The sequence below is a fragment of the Helicoverpa armigera genome, chromosome 1 (assembly GCF_030705265.1).
Source record: "Helicoverpa armigera isolate CAAS_96S chromosome 1, ASM3070526v1, whole genome shotgun sequence".
NCBI classification, from domain to species: domain Eukaryota; kingdom Metazoa; phylum Arthropoda; class Insecta; order Lepidoptera; family Noctuidae; genus Helicoverpa; species Helicoverpa armigera.
Genome location: NC_087120.1, coordinates 10,149,691 through 10,174,874, shown reverse-complemented (window position 1 = coordinate 10,174,874; position 25,184 = coordinate 10,149,691). Strand labels below are relative to the sequence as shown.

Genomic DNA, 25,184 nt, shown 5'->3' with positions numbered 1-25,184 from the left:
TAAGTACATAGTTTGTGTTTATATACCTACCTATTGTTACGTGTAACTACATGATATTCCCTTTCTACAAATCCAGTTTATAGAGTAGCGTAGAATCCATTTATTTAAAAATATAAGCAAATTAAATCTTCGTCCTACACACTCTGTATTAAGCAGTCCCAAGTTAAAGTATAAAAATGGAGATAGGTAGGTAAGTAGGTATTAACTCTGATCGTAAAATATAAATACCTGCATCAACAATTGGAAGTAGTAGGACCAGAGAAATCAAATCCATGTAAGAAAAGACATTATATTGGGCGTAGGCAAAGTTATAATTAGGTAACTTCAATACCTATAGTAGGTACCTACAGACAAAATAGATTGAGAAACCTGCAAGTTTTCTGAAACAATTATCCTATTACTAAATTAAAAATCACCTTTAAACTCTATGGTTATCGTCCGTGGCCTGGGCAGGTACTTACTTAAATATTCATAAACGCGCCGTGGTATCTCTGATAGATCTAGTTTTTTAATGACTGGGTCGTGTGAACTTCACAATCAACACCCCTTGTTCACGTTAGACGGACACGGGCATTCGCTGAAGTCAGTTCTTTCAAAATGGCGCAGCAAACTTCAGGGAAATCTAATGTCAAGTCTAGAAAAATCGTTTACGCCAACAATAGCATGAAGAAGACACCGAAGAAACATTTCTGGAGGAACAATTTCGTCGAGTTTTGTAAGAGGACGGATTTGCACGGATACAAATATATCGTGATGGAAGAATTCAACTACGTAGAAAGGTTTGCGCATTTCCCGCTAACGATGTAGGCTTTAAGTTTCTTTATTTATCGTATAAACTAATTAAGCACCCACCTTTTCTATATTTAGATTAAGTGCCCTTTGCGAAACTTGAGAAAGCTTTGTATATTCTTAGACTAGGGATCTTTTATAAAATTAGATAAATATGATCGATTTTTACTTGCTATAAAGGAACACTTTAATCTCGTTTTTGCTCTAAGTCTACCTTCTTAAGAATAAAATCCGTAATACATTGGTCAGACAGTAAAATTAAACCTTTTATAGCTTTGATATATTATGACAACGTAATTATGGCAAGTCCTATAGCAAAATCGTGACATGCTAATTAGACCATAATGCTTTGTGTCAATGAACAATTATTTCGAACTTGTTCATCTCTAGATGCTGTTGGGCATTAGCGGTGGTGACTAGTATTTTCGCTGCCATCTACTTTGTGGTCACCGCGTACAAATGGTACGCCAGGAATCCTATAGTCACTGTAAGTATAACCTACCCACGGAGGACAGAAGACTAGCGGAGATGCCCTAAAGCAGGTAGGTCACGCGCCTTCAGGTAGGTAGGTCAAATACGTCACGACTACGTCACGGCAGGCGTGGATGGACAACGCCCACATACCGTCCTTCACTTCAAATTGACATCTTGTCATCTAGTCGTATTTTACCACAATTTGAATATATTTTATTTTTTATTTGATAAAAACGATGAAGTGTGCTGTTATAAATTGTAGAAATTGCTCAGGATCCAAACTCAAACATACTGACAGGATAACATTTCACGTGTAAGTAATATTTTAACTCTAAAACATATTTTTTGCTAGAGACATCTGTCGTCGAATAGCTGAATTTTTAGAAGTTTTTAGTGAATTTGTATTATTTTCGTATCAATGCATACTATTAGTACCAATTTTGGCTAAAATAGCAGCTTCATTTTTACTTGCATGCTAAAAGCTTTTTTATACCTTATTTACCAACCAAAACAAATAAAAAAACATGAAATTTAAAAATTTCTAAAATACGCCATCTTTCGGTAAGTAGTTGACTTAATATTTGAAGTAAAATTGCGTTCGTCAGGCCAGATAGACCACGTTGCAATAATAATAAGTATTAATTTATGAAAATATTATTTCATAAATTAATTATTATTTCCTTTTTTAGATTTCCCGTTAACCATGATATAAGAAACACATGGATACGCATCATAAATAAACCAAACTGGATACCTACGAAATATTCCAAAATATGTTCCATACATTTTGAAGAAACTGATTTCTATGAAACAAACTGATTTTTGGAAGGCGAACGTGGGGCTAAAGCCAACACGCTGAAGCCCTTTAGAGACAACTTTAATGAAATGGCAACACAAAACCGACGATTATCCCTGTATACACTATAGAAATGTACCCAAGGACAATCCCCGGTTCTGTGTTAAACTATTGCTAATTATGGAATAAAACTACTAGGGCTATTGGGATGGGATGCTAATGGACTGGGAACGGGGATAATTATGGTACTATGGCACCTGCCGATAACAATATTTGCACACGTAAAAATGGCAGGTGGAGACTTATTATTTTACGAAAAATAATAATCACGTAACCTAAATCCAATATGGCGGCCGTCCCAAAGTGGCGGATTGGCTAATGAAATGCAGCCCTATGAATTCGGTATGAAAAATAAAAAGAATAGTTTTTAAACTATTATTTTTTACCTCTACAAGTGGTTCAGCCACCTTGATGGTTATGCGTTCAAAACTACATATGTAGTTTTATCAGTGTTACCAGTCGTAGAAAATTCAATCACCCATACTTAAAAGAGGTTTTATTTGAAAGCTACAATTATTTTAAAAATTATCACAACTTTTATTTTTTTATCTAAAAAACATGTTTTTGTTGAAGATTACTCGATAAGTGAATATGAATATCTTTGTTATGATGGATGAACAAGGATGTTCCTGTCTATAGCTTTATAGAATATTTTTCTGTTAATACCTACTGTGTTATCCAAAGTAATATTATAAATGCGAAAGTAACTCTGTCTGTCTGTCTTTCTGTCTGTCTGTCTGTCTTTTCTTCACGCCTAAACTACTGAACCGATTTGTGTGAAATTTGGTACAGACATAGTTTGAAACTTGAGAAAGGACATAGGATAGTTTTTATTACAAAAAAAAAATAAAAATAAAATTATTCCGGACATGTAGCGCCATCTATTGGTCAAATCAAAAATCTGCTGGTAGTCACTATTCCACGCGAACGAAGTTGCGGGCAAAAGCTAGTTTTAAATAAAACTTTTTACGAAAATTTTTACCCATTTATTTATCTTGATCCTCAGCAATATTTAACCTATATCTCTCTTCCCTTACACACTTTTTGACTGTACTTTTACTCAGGATAACATTCGACGCACATAAAATACCTCAACTAGTGGATGCGTCAATATGATATAGTTGTGAAAATTCTAATTTGAATAACGCTGTCCCTAAAATGTTTAATAAAATTTCCATTGTTCTTGGTGAATTTCATAATATGGCAACATCGAAAAGAACAACAGTCATCATCAGTAAGGTTCTAGAACAAAAAGAACAAATTTTCGTGCTTGTGACGCCATAGTGGCTAGTAGACGAACTAACACAATGACATAAGTTGATACTTAAGTAACACCATGGGGGTATTTTAGACCCGTGGTGAATAAAAATGATTTTTAACCGAGTCTCCGTTTAATGGTTCCTAGTAGAATCATACCTATTTCATTTCTGAGCGGGTAAATGAATTGTTGTGGGGCAAGTTCTCTGCACCCGATAATACTTGTATAAGTATTATTTTTCTAACTTTTTTTATCTCTCTCTTTTTCTTTGGTCATTTCAAATGAATGCTTCTTCAAACTTTCTAATTCAATTACTATTTGTAAAGAATTATTAAGTTTGAGTATTTACTTCACTTTTTAGTGGTCGGTGTTAGTTTAGGGTTAGACCTTAATTGTCCTATTCCACGCTAGATGGATTTACAAAAAATGGGTGGCTTCCCATAAAAGGCGTATAAGGGTGGAGCACGGGTGGAGCCAGTAACGTTCCTCGTCCCCCGCTCACCCGAATTTTGGCGCGTTGCTTTGTTAGGAGATTTTACGTTAGGGCACCTCCGCTAGTCTTCTGTCCTCCGTGAACCTACCCAATGAGGTTTAACTTTAAATAGAAAAGCTTTTATTTTAAAGTCTCTAACTCAAACTTTGAAGTATTTGGCAGGTTACCTATACTCCGTATGTGTAGTCCTTCACTTAAGGTACCTAAACAATCTTGATATCACTTACAACCAATAAGTAGGTACATGGCATATTAAAAAATAAAATGTTCCTGAAAGTAATAGCTCAGTTAAATAAAAAGTCATATCAAGATGTGCATACCCAAACGGACGGTTACGTAAACTTTTAACAGCCGTTGGTTAACAATTAGACACCTAAGTAGGTATGTAGCTCGGGAACGTACCAATAGGTAGGTACAGGAACGGCAATGGGCAATATCCAAAGTCCACACGGTCGAAGTCGTTCGCCAAACCCTGTAGGTGGTAGATAAACGATAAACAAGGTATCTAAAAAATGCACAATGTTATCAGATTTTATGCAGATTAATTTAAAGTACCTCCCTAAATGCATTGGAAGATTGATTATTTTAAGAAGCTCGTATTAAAATAGATAAAACTCTTGCGTCATAATCAATATACAATTCATGAATATTGGATTATGTTTAACCTTAGGACTTCCTTTTCAATATTTAATAATTCCCTTGAGCACTAAGTAACATCAACCCCATACCTAGGTATAATATTTTTAAACAGAGTCTTTGCACTTCGAGGACTTAAGTTTAGTAAGTAGTGGAACCGTCGAAAAATAAGTTACTTCTATATTAAAAGTTTACTAACCATAGAAGGGTTTATTTGCTTATACATTCTCGTATATTCCCATAACTCTACGGCTCCCTCCCGAAATAACTCCACGTTCCCGGATAATAAAGTATCCTTTTTCGGGTCGTGTTTAGGCTTTGTGCCAGATTTCATTAACATCCTTTTTTTAGCGTCACTTTCGAAATATACATGCAAGCATAGATAAGTACTTACATTGAAAGAATTTTATAACTTCACTTCTTTCTCGACACAGTTTTGTACATGAGTAAGGAATAATGTGTAGTGTTTCATTTTAGATTATAGAAAGTACACAAGGAGCAATCTGGGACGTACCATTCCCAGCTATAACGATATGCGATTTGAACATAGTCTCCAAAAAGGCTGCGAGGACTTTAGCAAACAACTTGTAAGTGTTCTATGTGTACCCAAATCAACTTGAATCATTTTCTTCAGTGGTCGCAAACGCAATGCTTAACATAAACGTAGGTAAACATTGGATCGCTAAGTCCGAAGATAAGGGGAAATTGCTGTCCCGAATTTAGTGTGAGATATTTAAGTGCAGACCACGGCTTTATGTACTTTGATGATTACGCGACTTTGCTGATTACGCTGTGTTCCCTATCTTCATTTCTGTAATTGCTTCCCTAATTTCTAGGACTCTTCCTGACAACGTGACCGCGGACTTCGTTTTCGAAGCGTTCCGTTTGGTGCCATTGTTGTTCTCAACATTCACAGCTACTGATGAAGAACAGGCAGATTTGCAGATATTGCAAGGTGTCATTGACTATAATAACATGACCGTGGAAACTTTATTTCAAACTGTGAGTAAGCTATATCCAAAGAATTATTATTTGAAAAAAAAAAGGTATCTAAGACAGTTAACGTATGCATGGATTTTCATTCCAAAAAAACCGTCAGTTACTGCTATGTCGATTGTCGACTTATGAGTCTCATGATCTGATAACAAGGTGAGTGTAAACAACTATCGTATTTGTCATCTTTTTTTTATAGTCCTTTTTCGTCAAAATAACAGAAAGCGTCCCTTTCTGTTACCTAACTTTTCAACTAGGTACATGTTTCCAACTTTAGACGCCGCGGTGGCCTAGTGGGTAAAGGACCAACCTCTCAAGTATGAGGGCGCTTGTTCGATCCCAGGTCAGGCAAGTACCGATGCAACTTTTCTAAGTTTGTATGTACTTTCTAAGTATATCTTAGACACCATTGGCTGTGTTTCGGATGGCACGTTAAACTGTAGGTCCCGGCTGTCATTGAACATCCTTGGCAGTCGTTACGGGTAGTCAGAAGCCAGTAAGTCTGACACCAGTCTAACCAAGGGGTATCGGGTTGCCCGGGTAACTGGGTTGAGGAGGTCAGATAGGCAGTCGCTTCTTGTAAAGCACTGGTACTCAGCTGAATCCGGTTAGACTGGAAGCCGACCCCAACATGATTGGGAAAAAGGCTCGAAGGAGGACATGTTTCCAACTTTATTGCATTAATGCGTTCGACGCTGTCCTGCGAAAATTAAGTTAAATTTGTAAGGTAATTAGACTCAAGCAGATAAATAATACGTCTCACTTTCTACACACCTTGCAGCTATCCCCAGCTTCTACATGCAGTAACTTGGTGCAGCGATGCATGTGGAAGAACGTCGTATATCGCTGTGACGAGATATTTCAGCAAATCTTCACTTTGCTCAGCATTTGCTGCACTTTTAATTATTTCGCCGTTATGGATCCTATTACGTAAGTGGTGTTAGGTACTTACTTATACTTTTTATTACAGGGACCCCCTTATAATAAATCATTGCAACGTTTTGTTAATCTCAGTGGTCATTTCGACGCTTGTTTTGGCAAGGGCGCTGGTCTACTAAATATGCGTAGAATTATGGCGCTTTCACACCTGAAAACTTTCCGTTCCGTGCAACAATAACACTATCGTGCGGTTTTTTTATATGCAGCGTTTTGACTGCTTATCTCATACAATTATCACAAATACGATCCACTTGATTAAACTCATCGAGAAAAGAAGATTGTACAAAAGTAGTGCATCCAAAATGCCGCTTGAACCTCTTTTGCAGTCGTTACGGACAGTCAGAAGCTAAGAAGTCTTACAACCAGTCGTACCAAACGGTTGGTCAGATAGGCAGTCGATCTATGTAAGTCAGCACTCAACTGCATACGGCCTGCCGGTACACGGCTAGACTGGAAGCCGCCCCCGAAAGACTGGGAAGATCGTACTAAACCTTTTTATAATGGGTTTTCCGCGCCTAATAAAAAAAGAAATACAGAATCCTAGCTACACACGCAAAAAATCCGCCAGTGTGAAACCGCTGTACGGGTTTTCCTAATTTCCTTTGTGAAAGTGCGTGACCGTGGTGTCCGCGGACGCGGTCTGTCACCCCTTGGACATTAGTATCTGGGTCGGACCTCCTTCCCGCATCCCTCTTCCTGTCCTCCTGTCAAACTTCTTGATCCTGTGATCCTAACGGCTTATTAAGTGTCTATAGGACAAAGACTCTCTTTAGGCTACTCGAAAGTACTTACACAGCTGTGTAATATGTTTTGATTTGTTGTCTGTTATTTTTATTATTCTATTTCATAGCACATAATTGTTTAATGTTCTGCTAATTAGCTGTTATCAGCGATTTCACTCCACGTCCCGACGAACTAAGTTAACAGCACCCAAATAATTAAGTAAATGTTCTTTATGTAGATTTATTATACGCAAGTTTTCATTCACAACATTGCCCTAGGAAACTTTGTCCGAAGAACAAATTAATCGACCGATCCACTTAGCAAATTGAGCTGCTTAATTTATTACCACATGGAAAGATCTAGAAGATCTTATTAGGTAAGCCTATAAATATTCTAGCCAAATAGCTTCATATATAAGATACACTCTACTGGTTACTTCGATAAGTGCCTTGCCAATTCTATTGGTACCTACTTAAATTGGAACACACCATAGTGTACTACAGACCCAACCGTAAAATCATAAACCATGAACAAATATAACTTAAAACCTGCTGAGAGAATTTTCAACTGAAAAACCAGCGACTTTGTTACATAATGTCTCGATAGTATCTCTTCTCTGCAGGATACTATATAACCTACATAAATATTTTCTAAACGTTATTGTAATAATTTAAACGACTGGTTGGACCTGTCTCACGATTCGTATTGCGGCAATTTCGAGTTCTTTCATTTATTTTTCTCTTATTACCATGAATACATAGGTACAGGGTGATTTGTAGTGAGAGCATATGTTTTTAAGCGGTTTTATCACAGGTCATTTGCAACTTTTATGTATGGACTAGACTAGCAGCTGGAATTGAACCACTATTGTAATATTCGAAGCGATTTTTTGAAAATATATTTTAAGTAAATATCTTCAAATAAGTTGTTGATAGACAAATGCCTACATAATCTGTTTTGTTGTTGTTTTAAAGTGAGGTAGTGGGCTGAGATAGGTATTATACCGATAAATGCTTCACGGAAATTAGAACACAGTAAAATGAGGTATCCCAGCTGCCCATGACAAGCAATCCTGTAATAATGGACGCAAAATAAATAAAAACTCAGTAATAGATCGGTTTAAATAATGTTGGCACCTATGTAGATATAGATCATATGAACAGCTATTTTGCGACAAACATAATTATGTAAAGTCCTTATTGAATTTTTGGACACCTAGGTAATTAAGTACCAACATGAAGTCATTATAATAGAATTAGGGTCACCTTATCATTTCATTGAACGTTTATCTACTGCATATTCATACCCCTGGATTATCGGTTTTAAATATTCGTACCTATATCTGTTTCTTAATGATAAATCCAAGATATAAAAAATAATCTTTAAGAAGAATTTGAATTAATTTACCAAGGGGTCAATATTGGAGTAAGACATTCGTGTTGGTGTTAACATTATATCTTAGCTATGAGAAGTGATTTGAATGAAAAAAAACTACCCTAGTTTTATCCGGCATCAGGAAATAGGTAACACCCTCGTGGCGTGATCAAAATTGCAAGGAAAAACTATACCTATAATAGGTAGTGTCATATATCCAACGCAGTTCCTGTCGAGCGACAAACTGACTTGAATCCGATAGTCTAAAAGCAATCGGTTGCAAGAATATAACTTTCACTCAGCATAGACTTTGGAAAGAGATAATCAATCATTTGGGCGATAAAATGTAAAAATAAGCATAGTTGCTACTACAAATATAAAGAACTTTATTTTATTCTGACTTTTGCCCAAAGTAATATAAATTGATTGCATTGCCAGCGACTTATCATTCAGATATTTCTGTGATAATGTAGATTTTCTTAAACGTTTATAATCTACTCGAAAACTCTTGCTCAGACATGCTATTTTTAAAAGTATTTCTTTTGTGCATATTGTAAAATATTATTCAATGTAATAACTCTGGGATTTGAATGTGTGCTTACTTACTGCATGAAGGTAAATTAATCCTCTAACAACCTTTGATGTCAGTAGATATTGTTTCATCAGCGAATGCCTGTTGAAAGTCATACTGACAATAAACCCCGTTCAACGTTATAAGGGTGAAAGTGATTTTGTTTTTCTACTCTTCCTTCCCGGTTATAAAAATATCAACGGATTTACCCACTCGCGTTCGTGAGGCTAAATTCCTATGGATATGGTATGGTAGCTAGCTGATAGTCACACACGTGCGTTTTGGTAAGAAACACCTACTTGCTTTTATGTCTCAAAAGTCACTAGGTACGTGGACCAAAGGTTAGTTTAGCTAAGAATAATACTTAGCATTTAGTAGACCACGTTCTATCCGAATGAGCGAAATAGTTTCGTTGAGACGTGGGAACCGCGGAAAAAACTAAGTACATGTATGTATAGAGGTAATATCTCTCTCTTTGTTGCTGCCGACGTCGCTCTAGGACATGAAGCGATCATATCAGTTTACTTATTTGAAAATCAATTGGCGGAGCACGTTATTATTACCTGCCTACTAAGAAATAACGATTAGTTAGATTGATAAGAAACCAAATTAGGATATCTACAACTTACTCTTAATTAGGTGTTGTTATCCGGCACGTATTTTATAAGATTTCAATTGAAATCTTTATAATTTTGGAGTTGTTCTGTATGCCATAATTAGTTTAGAATAACACAATGGCAACGTGTACAGTTTATACAACAGGTAATTGTGTCATAAGTAAATACAAGTAAAACTCAGGCTTCACTATCACTTTTACCTAATATTCCTAATAGACACTCTCCACAGGGCCCGTGGATCAGATAGACCGTTAGGCCGCTGCCTCGAATTTTGCGGGCAGCGGGGCGGCAGCGGCGGCGGCGCGGGAGCGGCAGGATCTTACGCGTATAATCAAATGGACCGGCCCTCGAATACAGCGGCGCGGGAGCGGGCAACGAGCGGTGAGCTCCATTCAAAACGGTGACCGCCCGCGCCGCCGCCGCTGCCGCCCCGCTGCCCGCAAAATTCGAGGCAGAGGCCTTAAGCTGTCGGTCGCCTGATCTCTCCGTTCGTGTCTGATAGCCGCCCTATTTGATGGGAGTGAGGGTATCTATAGATTACACCTTTCAAAGTCAAAGTCATTTTTTACTTGCAAACATGGGTACAGGTACAGGTGTTACATTTACAAAAGTTCTCCATATTCTACCGTCACATGGGCATGCAAATTATATAAAACAGTTTCAGAATTAAATATAAAATAAAAAACTTTGTGTGCACTAACAATTTTGCACTAAATTATGACTTGAACAGCCAGCTGATCTCCTTCGATAAAGGAGGCTCTGTCCGGAAATTTGTCTGGATGCTATTATAGAACCTAACAAGATCGAGTCACATTATCCTGTGAAATTACCTGTCATGTTTTTACTGTTATAATTTGCAGTGATAACGACGAGCTTTACGTGCAAACGCCTCGGCGTGTGGCTTCGTGTGGCTACCAGACGGCACTGACAGTTCTCCTGTACACCGATCCTGAAGACTACTACAGTGCTATGATAGCATCGCAAGGCGCTTTGGTACGCATTACTATCTAGATACTTTTTGCTTATACCTATATAGATTCACTAGCTTCTGCCCGCGACTTCGTACGCGGATCCTGCCCCTTATGCCAGCGACTACGGGGTCAGCAAAATCAAAGATCTGAATAGTCTGATATTGAATTTTAAGGGACCGAAGAGAAACGTTCTATATACTTAATTTTTGTACTTTAACAGCAAAAGCACAGCAGATTAAACAAAACGCTGAGAACTGAACCGCAATAGACGTGACCATAGGGATAAAAGTAGTGATTCTAATTAGTCCGCATTTGTGTGTGGCAAAAATATTACACAAGTATTATTACGTAAAAAAAACATTAAATAGATGACAAAGTCGTGGTGACTTAGTGGAAGTCGTGGTGGTTTAGTGGGTAGAGAGAGAACCAATCTCTCAAGTATGAGCTGAAGGGTGAGGATACCTCGGTGGACTTTAAACGCAGATTACGCGCTCCCTGTGCTTACCATGAGGCACCTACCCTCCGAGCAGGGCTACTAATCCTGCTCTAGCGACTCCACTCTGGACGGCCAAGCCAAACCAGAGGCGTGAGACCTACCCCCGTCATGGTTCTAGCTGGGCTCCTGGAGTTCCACATCAGGTGTAGGTGTGGTTCAATTTTTATAAGTCAACAGAGAGTGCTTATCAGATTGAACAACTTTTTCTAAAACGTCATACCTCTATATGCTATAGTCTAGCTGGGCCCCTGGAGTTCCACATCAGGTGTTTTAGATCTTCAATTTGTGTAAGTCAATAGAAAGTGCTTATCAAATTGAACAACTTTTGCTAAAACGTCATACCTGTATATGGTATAGAGAAGCTGGGCTCTTGGGGTTCCACATCAGGTGTTCCAGATCTTAAAATTTATTATCTCAGCTGAAAATGCTCATCACATGAAACAATTTTTGCCATGGCACCATTTTTGTATCTCTTATAGTTTTGTTGGTCTGTTGGAGTTCTGCATCAGGTCTTCAAGTTTCGAAAATAAATTATAGCCTATATGTTGACCAGGCTTAATACTGATACAACAAAGAAAAAATCATTGAAATCCGTTCAGTAGTTCGGAAGATTAGCGTGTACAAATCTAAGAAGATGTATACAAACTTTCATCCCCTATTTTATCCCCTTAGGGATGGAATTTATCAAAATCCTTTCTTAAGAGTTGCCTACGCCATAGTAGCTTTATGCATGCAAAGTCTCAGTCCGATCGGTTTAAAATTGACAAAGTTTCATACAAACTTTCATCCCCTATTTTATCCCCTTGGGGGTAGAATTGATCAAAATCCTTTCTTAGCGGATGCCTACGTCATAACATCTACCTGCATGCCAAATTTCAGCCCGATCCGTCCAGTGGTTTCAGCTGTGCGTTGATAGATCACTATGTCAGTCAGCCAGTCAGTCAGTCAGTCACCTTTGAGTTAGATTTAATTAGATATATTTAGATATATTTAGATTTAACATGATTTGTAAGTGCAATTATAAAGGGTTGTTTGAAGTTCTTTGCATTCCGTATGAAACGATTGTTGTTTGGGATTGTTCTTTTCTAACGCTGTTTACGTGAGAAAAAAGTTTTTAGGGTTTCACTCCATACTTAGCACCTACCTAGTCAGTATTACACTCTTACATCGCACTTATGCATGGAATGCTTCGGTTTAGGACTTTGGCAATGATATGTGGGTACCCCTAAATACCCCCTGTATTTGAAATATCGAACCCTTTCCGCACACATGGCGAAATTCCCATCACGTCGGTAATCAACCCCTAATGATACTCTACCGCAAAAATTCGAAGGTTAATAGTGGCCCGGCATCGCTGTTTATGTTCACAAGTCCCAAATGAGTTAACGAAAATTCTCAAATAAATCGCCAGAGAAAGTTGCGCTGTAATTTTTAAATTTGTAGCTCACCCAGGCTTTTTTACCTTAGGCTTTACAAACATGTCTAAAGCTTCAATAGCCATAACACGCCGTTCACTTCTTTCAGACGTCAGCCGCACAGTCTATCCATCCATATTCATGCCAAAAACTGCCTCACAACATGAGCCTCTAACTATGAATATGAATAGGTATATAGATAGGTAAATCGAATTTCACAATATACTTAGAAGAAAATAATATCAAATTACACATGCATATGTTTCGTAATTAGCAGGGTTGATCGAGTTATCGTACGGTACGCTCATGTACCTCCTAGCAAGCAATCGGCTTCTGCGATGCGTAAATGACAAGGAAACTGCGATGCAATACTTACTTATTGGAAAGGATTTACACGAGTATAACTTAATACATGACTTGTTATACATGGCACGTGTAGATTAGAATAGAGAGAAAAACTGTTTTGTGGGAACTCATCAAATATGACCCCCTCGCTTTAGAGGAAGTGCCAGATTTTTTTGCACTAAAACTTACCTTAGTTCCCTCTGCAGTCCTTTGTGTACCAAGGCCGCAGTCACTATTTCGAACAATACCGCAGCACTGGCCGAAATGTTTACATGCTCAATTGTTTTCGAACTAAAACAGTACCTAGGTAACATTTTGGTTTTACCTATATGAGGGATTTTGTTAACACCCGTTTTTGCCCGACTACCGATAAAAGTTATGTTTTTACTAAGTAGTAAGTCTAGACCTAGACTCATTAGTTTTTACGAACTCTGCCTTTCTACCGTAAGCATATGTACCCTTATAGTTACTTATGTGGATATGAAAACGAAGAAGATTATGTATTCGAAGGTACATAAGATAGCAAAAATTCGTGGGTATGCTTTAGTTACATCATTATACGAGTATAAAGATTAACACGATTAGATTATATTTATTTTTAGGTATAATTCCCTTGAAATATTTGTTATTGATGGAGGCAGTCGTTTTAAATTCTGCTGTTTTATTTTTACCTTTAGAAGAATATTGTCCATTAGTCATATTCTATTTTTCTCTACGATATGAAACGCCGTCAGCCTATCTTCCTGCGTGCTTTGGAGGTAAAGCATAAAATCCCCGGCGATCTTAACGGGCCATCACGAGTCATATTTTACCAGCTTTCATAAAAAAATCGCTTCAAACCGGTTTATCCGTTATAGATAGGTAGATAATGTGTATAACATTTCTAATTTAAAAGTCAAACCTCGAGTTAATAAAAATTGTCAGATTAAAAACAGTTTTTAATATAAATGAATATGACGCACCATTTGCTGGTTCACATTTTTCCCTTTTATCTCAAACGCTTTATTTGTTTCTGAGATTTTGATTTCCCAACGGATTTTTGAGCAGTTCGCGTTTCTATTATCATTTTCATGCTTTTGCATATCATAGCAGGTACTATAAATAATAAACTTCTGTCACTGGATTTTCTAGTGCAACTGGATGAAGAAATAGAGGTTTCAAACGTCAGTAAAAATAAATAAAACGGTAGTCTCTTTTCTGATACAAACTATCAGAAAAAAGACTTTTAAAAGAGCTTATTTGAGAAACTGCCGGAGAAATGTTATACACATTTTTGATTTTCAATAGCTTCAGGAAAAATTATAGTGTTTAGATCGTCAATATAATTCATTATAGTCCGTGCAAACAAAGGTGGTTGTTGCGAGTTTCCAATGAAAAAGCGAGGGTGAAGTGCTTCGCGGAAACAATAAAAACAGTTTAATAAGCAATTGCTACCGCACAAGCATAAACAGATTAAAAAGAATTATTATTAAAAAAACAAAATACCCGACTGCACACTAAAAAAAGAGTAAAACAAGCCCCACAATAATATTGATCAATCAAATGCTAAAAACTAATTATGTAATACCGTTTAAACAATACCTATATTAAAATACACTACAATATGTGTTCGTAATCGATAGTTAAATAAACAGAAACTTATTTTGAATACAAATTTACTGAATATAATTTATAAATATTGATGGAAAGCATCGCAGGCGGGGACCAACAGAGGCTTATTTATAGTCATTTCGGTTGTGCACCATTTAGCAGAATTTTCGTTGGTGGCGGTCAAGGTGGTCCCCGCCTGCGATGCTTTCCATCAATATTTATAAATTATATTCAGTAAATTTGTATTCAAAATAAGTTTCTGTTTATTTAACTATCGATTACGAACACATATTGTAGTGTATTTTAATATAGGTATTGTTTAAACGGTATTACATAATTAGTTTTTAGCATTTGATTGATCAATATTATTGTGGGCTTGTTTTACTCTTTTTAGTGTGCAGTCGGGTATTTTGTTTTTAATAATAATTCTTTATTTATAACTTTTAGCTGTTTTATTTAACGAAAATGTTGTAGATGTAGAAGACTATGTATATGTAAGTACCATTTTAAATTATTTCGACGACATTTGGCTTTAGATTACGAGTGATGTTACTCCGCAACATAAATTTACCGCCAATCTGGACTGTTGGTAGTGAAGAAGAAGATATTATTAATTAATATGAAGAATTTAAGAAAGAACCAAAAAAAAGAACGGAAGAACGAGTTAATTAATTAGAAAGAACGAATAAATTTAAAGAGAGAAACACGAAAGAAAAAGAACGAGTTATTTATACTTTAGTTAAGTTTCGCGTCAGACGACGAAGTATCGAAAAAATCGCTATTTAGAGACGACCGTCAACGACGTGTGCCCTTAAGCGTGTGCCCGCATTCGGGCTGTATACTCGAGCATATCCCCCTCCGCACCGCGCCGCGCGCCGCATGCCAGGCCACGCCCTATCTTTTTGCTTGCTAACGCATGAGTTGCTTTGCGTTGACGCAGAATTAACATGTTCCCGTGGGAATTTTGAGAAAAAACGTATCCTATATTAATTACTCCCGTGATTGAAATGAATCTAATGATACCGCATACATATTTTTTTAAAGGGAAATTTAGAAAAAATATCCCGTGGGACTTTTAGGATAAAATGTATCCTATGACACTCCCGTAATCAAGACAAATCTAACGATACCTCATACATCAAAATCCATCAAGCCGTTTAGGCTACAGGAGGTCACAAAGGAACAGACATACATACATACTTACATACACTCGAAAAACATTACCCTCCTTCTTTGGCAGTCGGGTAAAAACTAACATTATTAGTGTTTGGTACTCGGACAGCGAGTGAGGCACGTACGAATATTTGCTTAACTTCATAAACGTTCTTCATAATGTTAATTTGCGGAACCCTCGGTACCGGTAACGTCATCCTAAGTAAACACCCGTTCGCCCGAAGTTATTATTTAAACTTGTAACTAATTTTATGCACAAATATTACATGGTCATATCAGGGAATCGATCTGATAGAGGATTTGGCAACTACATATATTCCTTTGTTTGAGTAGTAGGTATTTCACATAAACTAGAAGTGATATTATTTACCAAAGTACATACTCGCAACGGTCGCATCCCCAGGCAACACCCAAAAATCCTTTCTTTTATAACAAAAGATTTACAAACATAAAGATAGAGTAAGTAATTTCCTTTTATTAATTGCAAGCATTTACTGGACCCCTTTTTTTTTTTTCCCCTTCCCGTCGGGGACGGGAGAGGGGTATGTGGGACTCCCCGGTAACGATGTTCCCGGTATACCCACTAAAAAGGCCCAGCGGCACTCCGACCTCGCCTGAGAGGAGGGGGTCTGGGAATCTATGGCATCCAGTCCCCCACCGGCGATTGCCCGCTTTACGGCAGGCCCCTCATTCCTCCCCCTAGTGGGGAGGGGTCCCTATGATGGCCGGCCGGAGCACAAGGGGCGATCCTTGTAATACAGGCGGTGGCACATTTCCTGGACCCCTGACTGACCTCCCTCTCTAGCATAAGATCTGCCACGCACACAACATTAATTGGTTGATTACAAATGATATTTTCTAAATCCTTAATTGATTGGCAGATACGCGGCTAACACGTGACTCGTGATATGCGTTATCAGTTGATTGTGACAACTGATTAAAGGTTAGAGCAGCAATCAAAATAACGGAAATCGGCCGTACTATGCCTTCCTTTTTCCTTAAGGAACCCATATCTACGTATATTTATTAAGCCAAAAATTGAGAAATATTTGTACAGACTTGTATATAAATTAATAATGAAGACTTAAATCCTCTCTTCCAAAAACCGCAGCGTTTGAAAGTCCTTACTTTCTCAAGAGTCGAATACGGAATGAAATGCAAAAAAATGCGTCTCTAAATGATTTCTAGTAGAGAAGATATATACAGAAATAATAAGATATAAATAAAGATTTAGACAGATAGGTACGTTGTTACAAAATAATTGGAACCTCTGTAAACAAAACCGTTTATTTAGACAACATGTTTTTTTGATATTGTATTACCAGTTTTTCTATTATCCGTCGTGTGGGTGTTTATTTATCTCTTGAGTTCCCTGAATGAGTAGGTAGACTAAGATACATTTACTATACTCATCAGGTATTGTGTGACAACCAATACCTGATATAGTAAATAATCCAATCCTATAAACTGGTTGATACTCAGCTTGACAGGGTTGCGGGATTGTTCAAAAGAATCGCCAAAGGATGCAGAAAAAACAAAGGAAGATTTAAGTCAGAGAAAGTCTGACAATAAAAATCTGATAAATATTAAGATCCATTTACGCGGCGTTTAATTCAGATAAAAAAATGACACCAACGTAAGGGACATTAGAATAGAAATGCAAATGTCATACCGGCTGCTAAGACACAAGTTTAGTAATAACAGATTTTCTTTCATTCAGGTGATTATCGACAACTCGTACAACATCCCCGATTTGGATTCTCCAGTCCGCATGGTGAATCCCTCCACGGAGTTGCTCATAGCCCTGTCTCCTGAACGCACTTACACTACTGCGGGAATCCGGTCATTCAGTCCTGATCAAAGACAGTGTTATTATAGCGACGAGGTAAGTATCAACTACAAAGCTTTAGATTAGAGCCTATGCAAGACCTTGGAACTCCAAGCCTTGGCCTGCTAATTTCTAGTAGTTTCTCAGCTGCCACACATCAAAGAGAGTCATAAGTATAACAAGCTTCAAACGGATTTTCATAAATATCAATCACCAATGATCGATATGATGATCAATGAGAAAAACATAGTTAATGCATAGCTTTTAAAATAAAGAAAAAGCAAAATCAGGATTTATTGCAATGCCTTATATAATTTATAGCACTACAGAAATTATGACTCCAATAAATCAAGACGAAAATTGTATTTGTTTGCGAGCAAATGTAATGCATTGCTATGAATTAATGGATCTTTATGAAAGAGGTAAATAAATATGCTAGACGTGAACCCGTTGCAACCACTGTCGCTCAGCGACTAATATAATACTGCCTCGTAAGATCCAATTACTATGATCAATATTAACTTACAATATTACAAAATGTGACTATGTATTTTGCTGATGCGTAGTTACATAAGGTGACACGCTCATTGAGCCCACATAAACAAATTACTGAATTTATATGAAAAACATCTGCCCTCCTTAACAGGGGCATCGGGTTGATATAGTTCTAATCTCCTTTGTCTTCCGATTGATCAATTAAAACAATACGATTACCGTGATTAATTTATCTGTGAATAACGCACATCGTCATTGACGCACATACAACAGATATGCGGACTTGGCGATTTTCCTATCAAATACATATATCATCAAATTATAAAAACTTAGGCATCGAATGTAATATCGTAATTAATTACTGACGCAGTTTATGCTTTTTGGCGTCATGAGGTGTTTACTATCAGAGATTGCAATAATGCGACATTATTCAACCTGATTTTAGGGGGCATTGATTTACTCTGTATTGTTTATTATATCAACAAAACTGTTTCAAGTAATTTATTATGCAATTCTTGAATCTAATTCGTACATACATGCTTCGTACAGATGTGCATTAGCTATACGTTGAAACCGCGTCACCGTTGCATGAGTAATGGCTCTCCAATATAAAACACAATATAGAGCTTTAAAATGAATTAGAATGAAACATGAGAAGTAACTGATAGGTGGTCGCACGTATTTCTCTGCGGATCCATTGAAATGTTCTAGAAAAGATAATAATTTTATTGCATTTCACTATGTTTCTTTAGTATTTACACTGAAGTATACTAGAAATCTTGATTTTTTTTTGTAAGAAGTCACACGAACGATATCAGTAAGAAACAATAACATAAAGGCCAGGGTGACAGGTGAAGATGCCTTTGAGAAAAAAAAATCCGTTTACACGAAGAGATAAGCAGTAGAACTTTCTATTGCCCACAACTTAGCTGTTCAACTTTATATGTAGGACTTGTAGTTTTGCCGGAAATTCTGATAAATCAATTTCTACCTTTAAAAGCCCCTCTTCGACTTCCTGACCTCAGGTCGCCCTTAAATTATTTTTCCTATAATTTTTCCGCCTTCTACACCCTTTGCGTTGGGCTTCCTACTATATTTTAAAGTATTTTTTGCCGTCTTCAAAGACAACTGCACTGATCTACTGTGGGAATAACAATTGATCAATAAATTAAGTATCAGATAGGATTGCTTTTCCTGTTGGTGTATGCGGGGGTAAAACAAACATGCTGTAAGTTTTTATAAGGCGTTTCAGTTCGTAGTATTACACAGCACATTACATGTATTTACATGCACATTACATGGGTTTCATAAACTAATCTTGAGCATCTTTTCAGGTACAGATCGGCAAATTTCGACAATATTCATTCCATAACTGTATGGCATATGAGAAGGTGTTATGGATAAAGAAAGTGTGTAATTGCATGCCTCTGTCTTTTCCCGGAGAAGGTAATGTTATCTTGTTAAAACTACTTTTACCTATAAACTTAAATGCGAAAATCACTCCGTTCTGTCTAAGGTCTAATAAGGAAAAGGCTACTTTTTATCCCGGTTCGGTTTAAAGTCCCTCGAGACACGATGGGAAACCGGTACTTAGTTTGTGTTTATTGTTTTTAAACTTTGGTTCATAAGTGTTATGGGTTGTTTTCTTTTGATGCGAAAACGGATTTACGCGGTGTCCTGCGTGAGCGACGAACGCGACGCGACGCGACGCAACACGACGCGACGTAATGCGACGCGATGCTATACGCGACAGATGTCCTACGTGATTTTGGTCATTACTTCTCAAATCATGGAGAAGTTGTGTTACAATTTTGCTTGAAAGTTCATATTTAAAGTACAACTTGTTTGTACTAATAAACGATTTCTTTAATATTTATGTTTTTTTTGTCCCACAACAATCAACGCTTCTGAATAGTTCGCGGTGTCGCGTCTGGTCGCCCTCAAAACAAGTACGCGTTACGTCGCGTCTCGCCGCAGACTGTCACATAGGCCGCATGTAGGGAATTCCTTTGAGTTGATCGCGTTCGTCGCGTTCGCAGCGTCGCGTCGCGTCGCGTTCGTCGCTCACGCAGGACACCGCGTTACTTGTTTGCAAAGATATTTGTTACTATTTGTGGTGGTTTTACCTGTCAGAAAAGGCCGGTGCAAAACCATAGTACTGAACTGATATTATACTGTAGTAAGCACAGGTTTGAAGCAAAGGAAAAGTTTATAAGCTGGATAGCTATAATACTGGACAACTTTTGTTTGACGATGAGATTAAAGCTGATGAATCGCAGAGTTTTATAACTCACGCCGTATTTTTGAACAGCTGGTTTTAGGTTACCTACTGACCCAGAGCCTGGTCTGAAGTAAATACTATCGATTATCAAATAAGACCACTGTAAGGTACTCACTGTAACATTAGGTCCTGGTGCTCGACGCCCATGTTCGTGGGCACCGTATCGTCACAGCTTGACACGTTGTCAAAATTCCGTTAAAACACAGGTCAGCCAACCAGTGGACTTCGCGCCGTAAACTCACATTGCCTGCGCGTTGACGGCAATTATTGGGAACATGTGTATGTAGCCTTAATTTCCACGTGACAGTTAATCGATGGCTTTGGATACTCTACATGTGTTTCATTCACCCCTCCACGAGCATCTTCAGGAAATGTTTTATGTCAGTGGTTTCCGCAAAGTAACGCCCGATTCCTTTAATTTAGCATGTGGTTAGTTTTCTTTTATGTTCAGTGCCTAGGTACTTCTTCATAAAACAGTTTTTAGTTTAAGTAACATCACAGCAGGTCATAAAAGTAGGCAAATAGCCCTCATTATAATGTATGAGGCAACTTGCGTAATTAGTTTCTACAGGTGCAACTAACTACAAGGATTTTCAATTAAACTCCAGTTCTGCATAAGAATTAACATTCAAACTACTTTATAATGGACTAGTTGGTCCCCGCGACTTCACTTGTGTCTGAAGGAACTTCTTCCCGTACACGGATAAAAAGTGTGTTCTTTATTAGTCTCAGCTAAACTGTCTATCGATTTTAATGGGGTTCGGCAGTACGGCGTGAAAGCGCAAAACTCGGCTTGTTCCCATTTACTCCATACCCATCGTTTTCTGTTAGCAAAGTTTTCATACATTTCTTCCACATGCGTCCAAAATTTTGGAACAAAATAAATAATTTAATAATACCTTCAAATTCCTTCCAAAAGATTTTGTGTATCGTCGGCAAAATATCAAAATCTTTATATCTTTTGGAGTTCGGGGCTTTTATATATTTTAAAGAATTGTTTTTTTCGCTTTGAACCCGTTGTGGATGAAGTTGTGGAGCAGGTGGGAACAAGCCCAAAACTTAGATATACAGAGTTTATTTCGCATTTATAATCTTAATGAATTAATAGTAAGGGTGGTGAGTACCTACCTTTCCACAGACATATTAAACACTACATTTATTTTAATAAACACAAGTTATAATTTTAATCTTAGCGTGTAGGACTTAGTAAAGGACTGTTTCTTGCGGTCTAAGATAGAACAAATGGATGTTTTTAATTAAAATAAGTAATTTTGTAGACGTGCTATATAACTACATATGTAGACTGAGAGTCACGCCAGGGGGCTTAGAACATGTACTTTTTTAAAGCAACGTTAATTAAGTTCACTGAGGTCTTTCACAAAGAATGGTATATATTTAGAATACAAGCTATTATTACCAACTCGTTCTATTTTTAATGCAGAGTATTATTACAAGAATAACCATTTTTTTCAGCTGAATACCGGACCTGTAATTTCTATGATATGGATTGCATGGCTCGTGTCTATAGTAAGTTGACTCTTGTTCGTTTTATGTAGACTAGAATAAGAAATTGATGCATATTTTGGCTCGCATGCTGGTGAGCGCCGTGTGGGGTTACTTTGTCAATTACAGCCATTTCTCAATTATGTTTACAGAAATGAGTATAAAAGTTTGTTTGTAAGGCTTTTACGGTAACCACTGAGTGGATTTAGACATGGCATGTAGGTATGTAATTTGGTATGGACATATTTTTTCTTTATTACAGATCACGATTTTGGCAATCACACGGACGAGCGGCACAATTTCAAATGTTATCCCGAGTGTGAACATTATGACTATCCACTAGAAGTCGCTCTCGGTAACCTAGCAGACAATATTTACGTTAATGGACTTCCATTCTTGTAAGTTCTATCGATATCTCCTTACTTACGTTATACGTGCGAAAATATAGTTCTGTATGTTTGTCTGTGAGGGTTGCGCGTCAAAACAACTGAACAAATATGAAAGGTACACACAGTCTAATTCCTGAAAAAGGGTCAAGGCTTTTTATCCGGGTGTGGAGGCAGATCTCTCGGGACGGCGGGGACAGTTTGTTTTCGCATAAATTACTTGCTCGATTATTGAATTTATGAAATGTTTGTACATAGATCCTATTAGCTTATGAGATCACAATACAAGAGTATTTGTTTGATTACAGCGATGACGTCAGCATTAAAAATCGATCGCTATTGAATGTTTTCTTCAACGACTTGGTATCTACCAGATATAGACGTGATGTTTATTTGAACTGGCAAAATATTCTAGGTGAGTATGCAGTGAGAGATGAAGGATTTATTTTACAGCATCGATCTTAGTGATTATGGCTCTAAAATATTAAACAGAAAGAAAATAGGGTTTTTTTTCTCATCAAAATGGAGAAGACGTTTTAAGTCTTGTAAATTGAATCTTCTCTGTAATAGGTACTCGCAGAGCATATAGCTACCACTCACGTAGACACATAACATAATTACATAGAAATTAATAGTGTCCAAGATACTAAGCAATTGTCTTGACATCAACACTTCCAAGGCACATTATCACTGTGTGTTTATAATTTTGTACCTCCATTATTTCAATCAGCGCACAAAGAGATGCTCTATTATGTTTACGTACCAACAATGTTTAATACATTAATAATGTGATTTCAGCTGCGTTTGGCGGTCTCCTGAGTCTCATGCTTGGCTTCACTCTAATATCCGGCTTCGATTTAGTCATGTTTTTCACAGTAAGGGTGCTGTACAATTCTGTCGTATCTCGCAATAAAATGAAGAACAGAATATACGTCAATGAATACCCCAATAAGAATAATTGGGTAGACAACACCGTTTCAAAATCGGTCCATCAAAAATCTATCACTTTGGAAAATTATCGCAATCACTATTTTGAAAAAAGCACTTATTATTAATTTTAAGTATTTATTTATCACTAAGTACCAAATGTTTTAAGAATATGCGTGTGCAATGTTTTCGATAGGTAGTAGTCAGTTGGTGTAAATAAAAAGTATATTAAATAAAATTTCTTTTATTTTATCAAATTAACCTTTTGATAATTTTGAAGAGGAAAGCTTGTGTTGGAATCGTTAGTTTGTTTCTGGCCTGTGTCCTTAGCGAAACCGGCAGTCGATTGCCATTGACACAAATATTGTAGGTACCTACCTAGGTACAATATCAATGATGATGACGACAACAGTGATAAACACATTTCTAATGTTTTCCTGTTACATTCCTCTATTATACAATTAAGTGAAAGTGTACTCTTATATCCACTTTAATATTTACGAGCATCATTAGGTATGCGAATGTAATCTTTTCTGCCTATTTAACATAATAGACTTCTTGACGAAACCTTTCGTGGAAGTTGATTGAATCAAATACATATATTTATCTACAATAAATAAAGTTCATTGTGTGGGTTACACTTTGTTTACAATTCGCGACAAATAACTCTGCGCCTCCGAAGTCAGCTATTTGATGCTTCACGTATGCGTAGTAATATTTTCCACGATATTCTGATCTAAATAAAACTAAATCTATGTTTACACATAAAAGGAAACTTAAATTAATAAAGGACGTCGACAAATTGATCCTCATCGCTGTCAAAATTAAGATCATTTATCAGTTTAGGCTTTCAGGCGTAATTAAATTGCCATTACATTACCTTGAATATAATCTAGGTATTTATTTTAATTTTATCTGTATAGACTGGTAGTTAAATACGCGTCCAACATAGCGTAACAAGGAAGAATTCTGCCGCAGTTCTATATCTAATCTTAAGATTATATCAATTAGGTCCAATTTAGCAATACATTACACACGGAGTTTAGTGTGTGTACGTTTGTAATTGTTTACTATCCAAACTGCTATGCCTATAGAACAAAATATTGATGAATGTTTTTTTTTGTGCCTATTGAGACTCTCGAATGGCTTTTAGCTACAGTTGCGCGTATTTCCGTTCATCCCCTGATTTCGTTCTCCCAAGGGGATGACCGAATTACGATACACGTACGATACGATGTATATGATCTATGATAGATATTTATTTGTTTTTCTTTTTAATTACAGAGTGAATCTTCGAGTAGTGACTAGTGTTCTAATAAAGATGCTCTAACATGAATGGTTACGTTTTTTAAGTAGATACGTAAACAAGATAATATATGATGACAAGTAGTCTCTATTTTCCTTATGATTGAGTGCATATTCCCCCTATTGTTTCGCTTTATTGCTCTCTATTTGTAGAAATGAAAGTGAGACGGATAGAAGTGTTTACCAACTTATGTTTAAGATGCAATTTCATGCAATCTGTTCTTAGTCTTATTCATAGTTTTTTCTTTTGGTTTTTAGCTAATCTCATCGCAAAATTAGATAAATTCATCACTCTCCATATTTTATATATGAAAAAACCCTATATTTCTTTTATTGCACGAATTTCAATGAACGGTGTCCATTTGTCCCAGCTGTACCGATTCGGATCCAAATTACACACTCGTAAATTCACAACAGTTTTCATTTTGAAAATTACTAGCGGATTTTTGGGCGCGTAGATTCTAGGATTTTCTGCGCGTGTGACATTCGGAAAAACCTCGCGGAAAATCCGGTAGCGTAAAAGTGCTACGCAAGCAACTGAAGTTATATGTATGTTATTACAATTTGTAAGACAACAAACAGAAGACGATCAATTAGTCTTAATAGTGTGGGTAACTCCTTATAATATTTGTATTAAAAATCTCATAGAAATAATTAATGATTTTTCCTGGAATTAGTGTTTAAATCTGTTCATAATGGTGGTCTCGATCTACGATATGTTTGCTGATTACAAATTGTATAAGCGT

General features: G+C 36.9%; 1 protein-coding gene across 1 annotated transcript; it reads left to right on the top strand.

Annotated features, from left to right (window-relative positions):
• The first annotated feature begins 589 nt into the window (after nucleotides 1–589).
• LOC110374595 (sodium channel protein Nach) lies at nucleotides 590–23,304 on the top strand. The gene is made up of 12 exons (XM_021332363.3): nucleotides 590–779; nucleotides 1,180–1,276; nucleotides 4,984–5,093; nucleotides 5,343–5,508; nucleotides 6,281–6,429; nucleotides 10,584–10,716; nucleotides 17,434–17,598; nucleotides 19,371–19,482; nucleotides 21,791–21,844; nucleotides 22,083–22,218; nucleotides 22,515–22,621; nucleotides 23,005–23,304. The coding sequence occupies exons 1-12, from the start codon at nucleotides 598–600 to the stop codon at nucleotides 23,259–23,261; spliced, it is 1,668 nt and encodes a 555-aa protein (XP_021188038.3). The 5' UTR covers nucleotides 590–597; the 3' UTR covers nucleotides 23,262–23,304.
• Nucleotides 23,305–25,184: the final 1,880 nt, after the last annotated feature.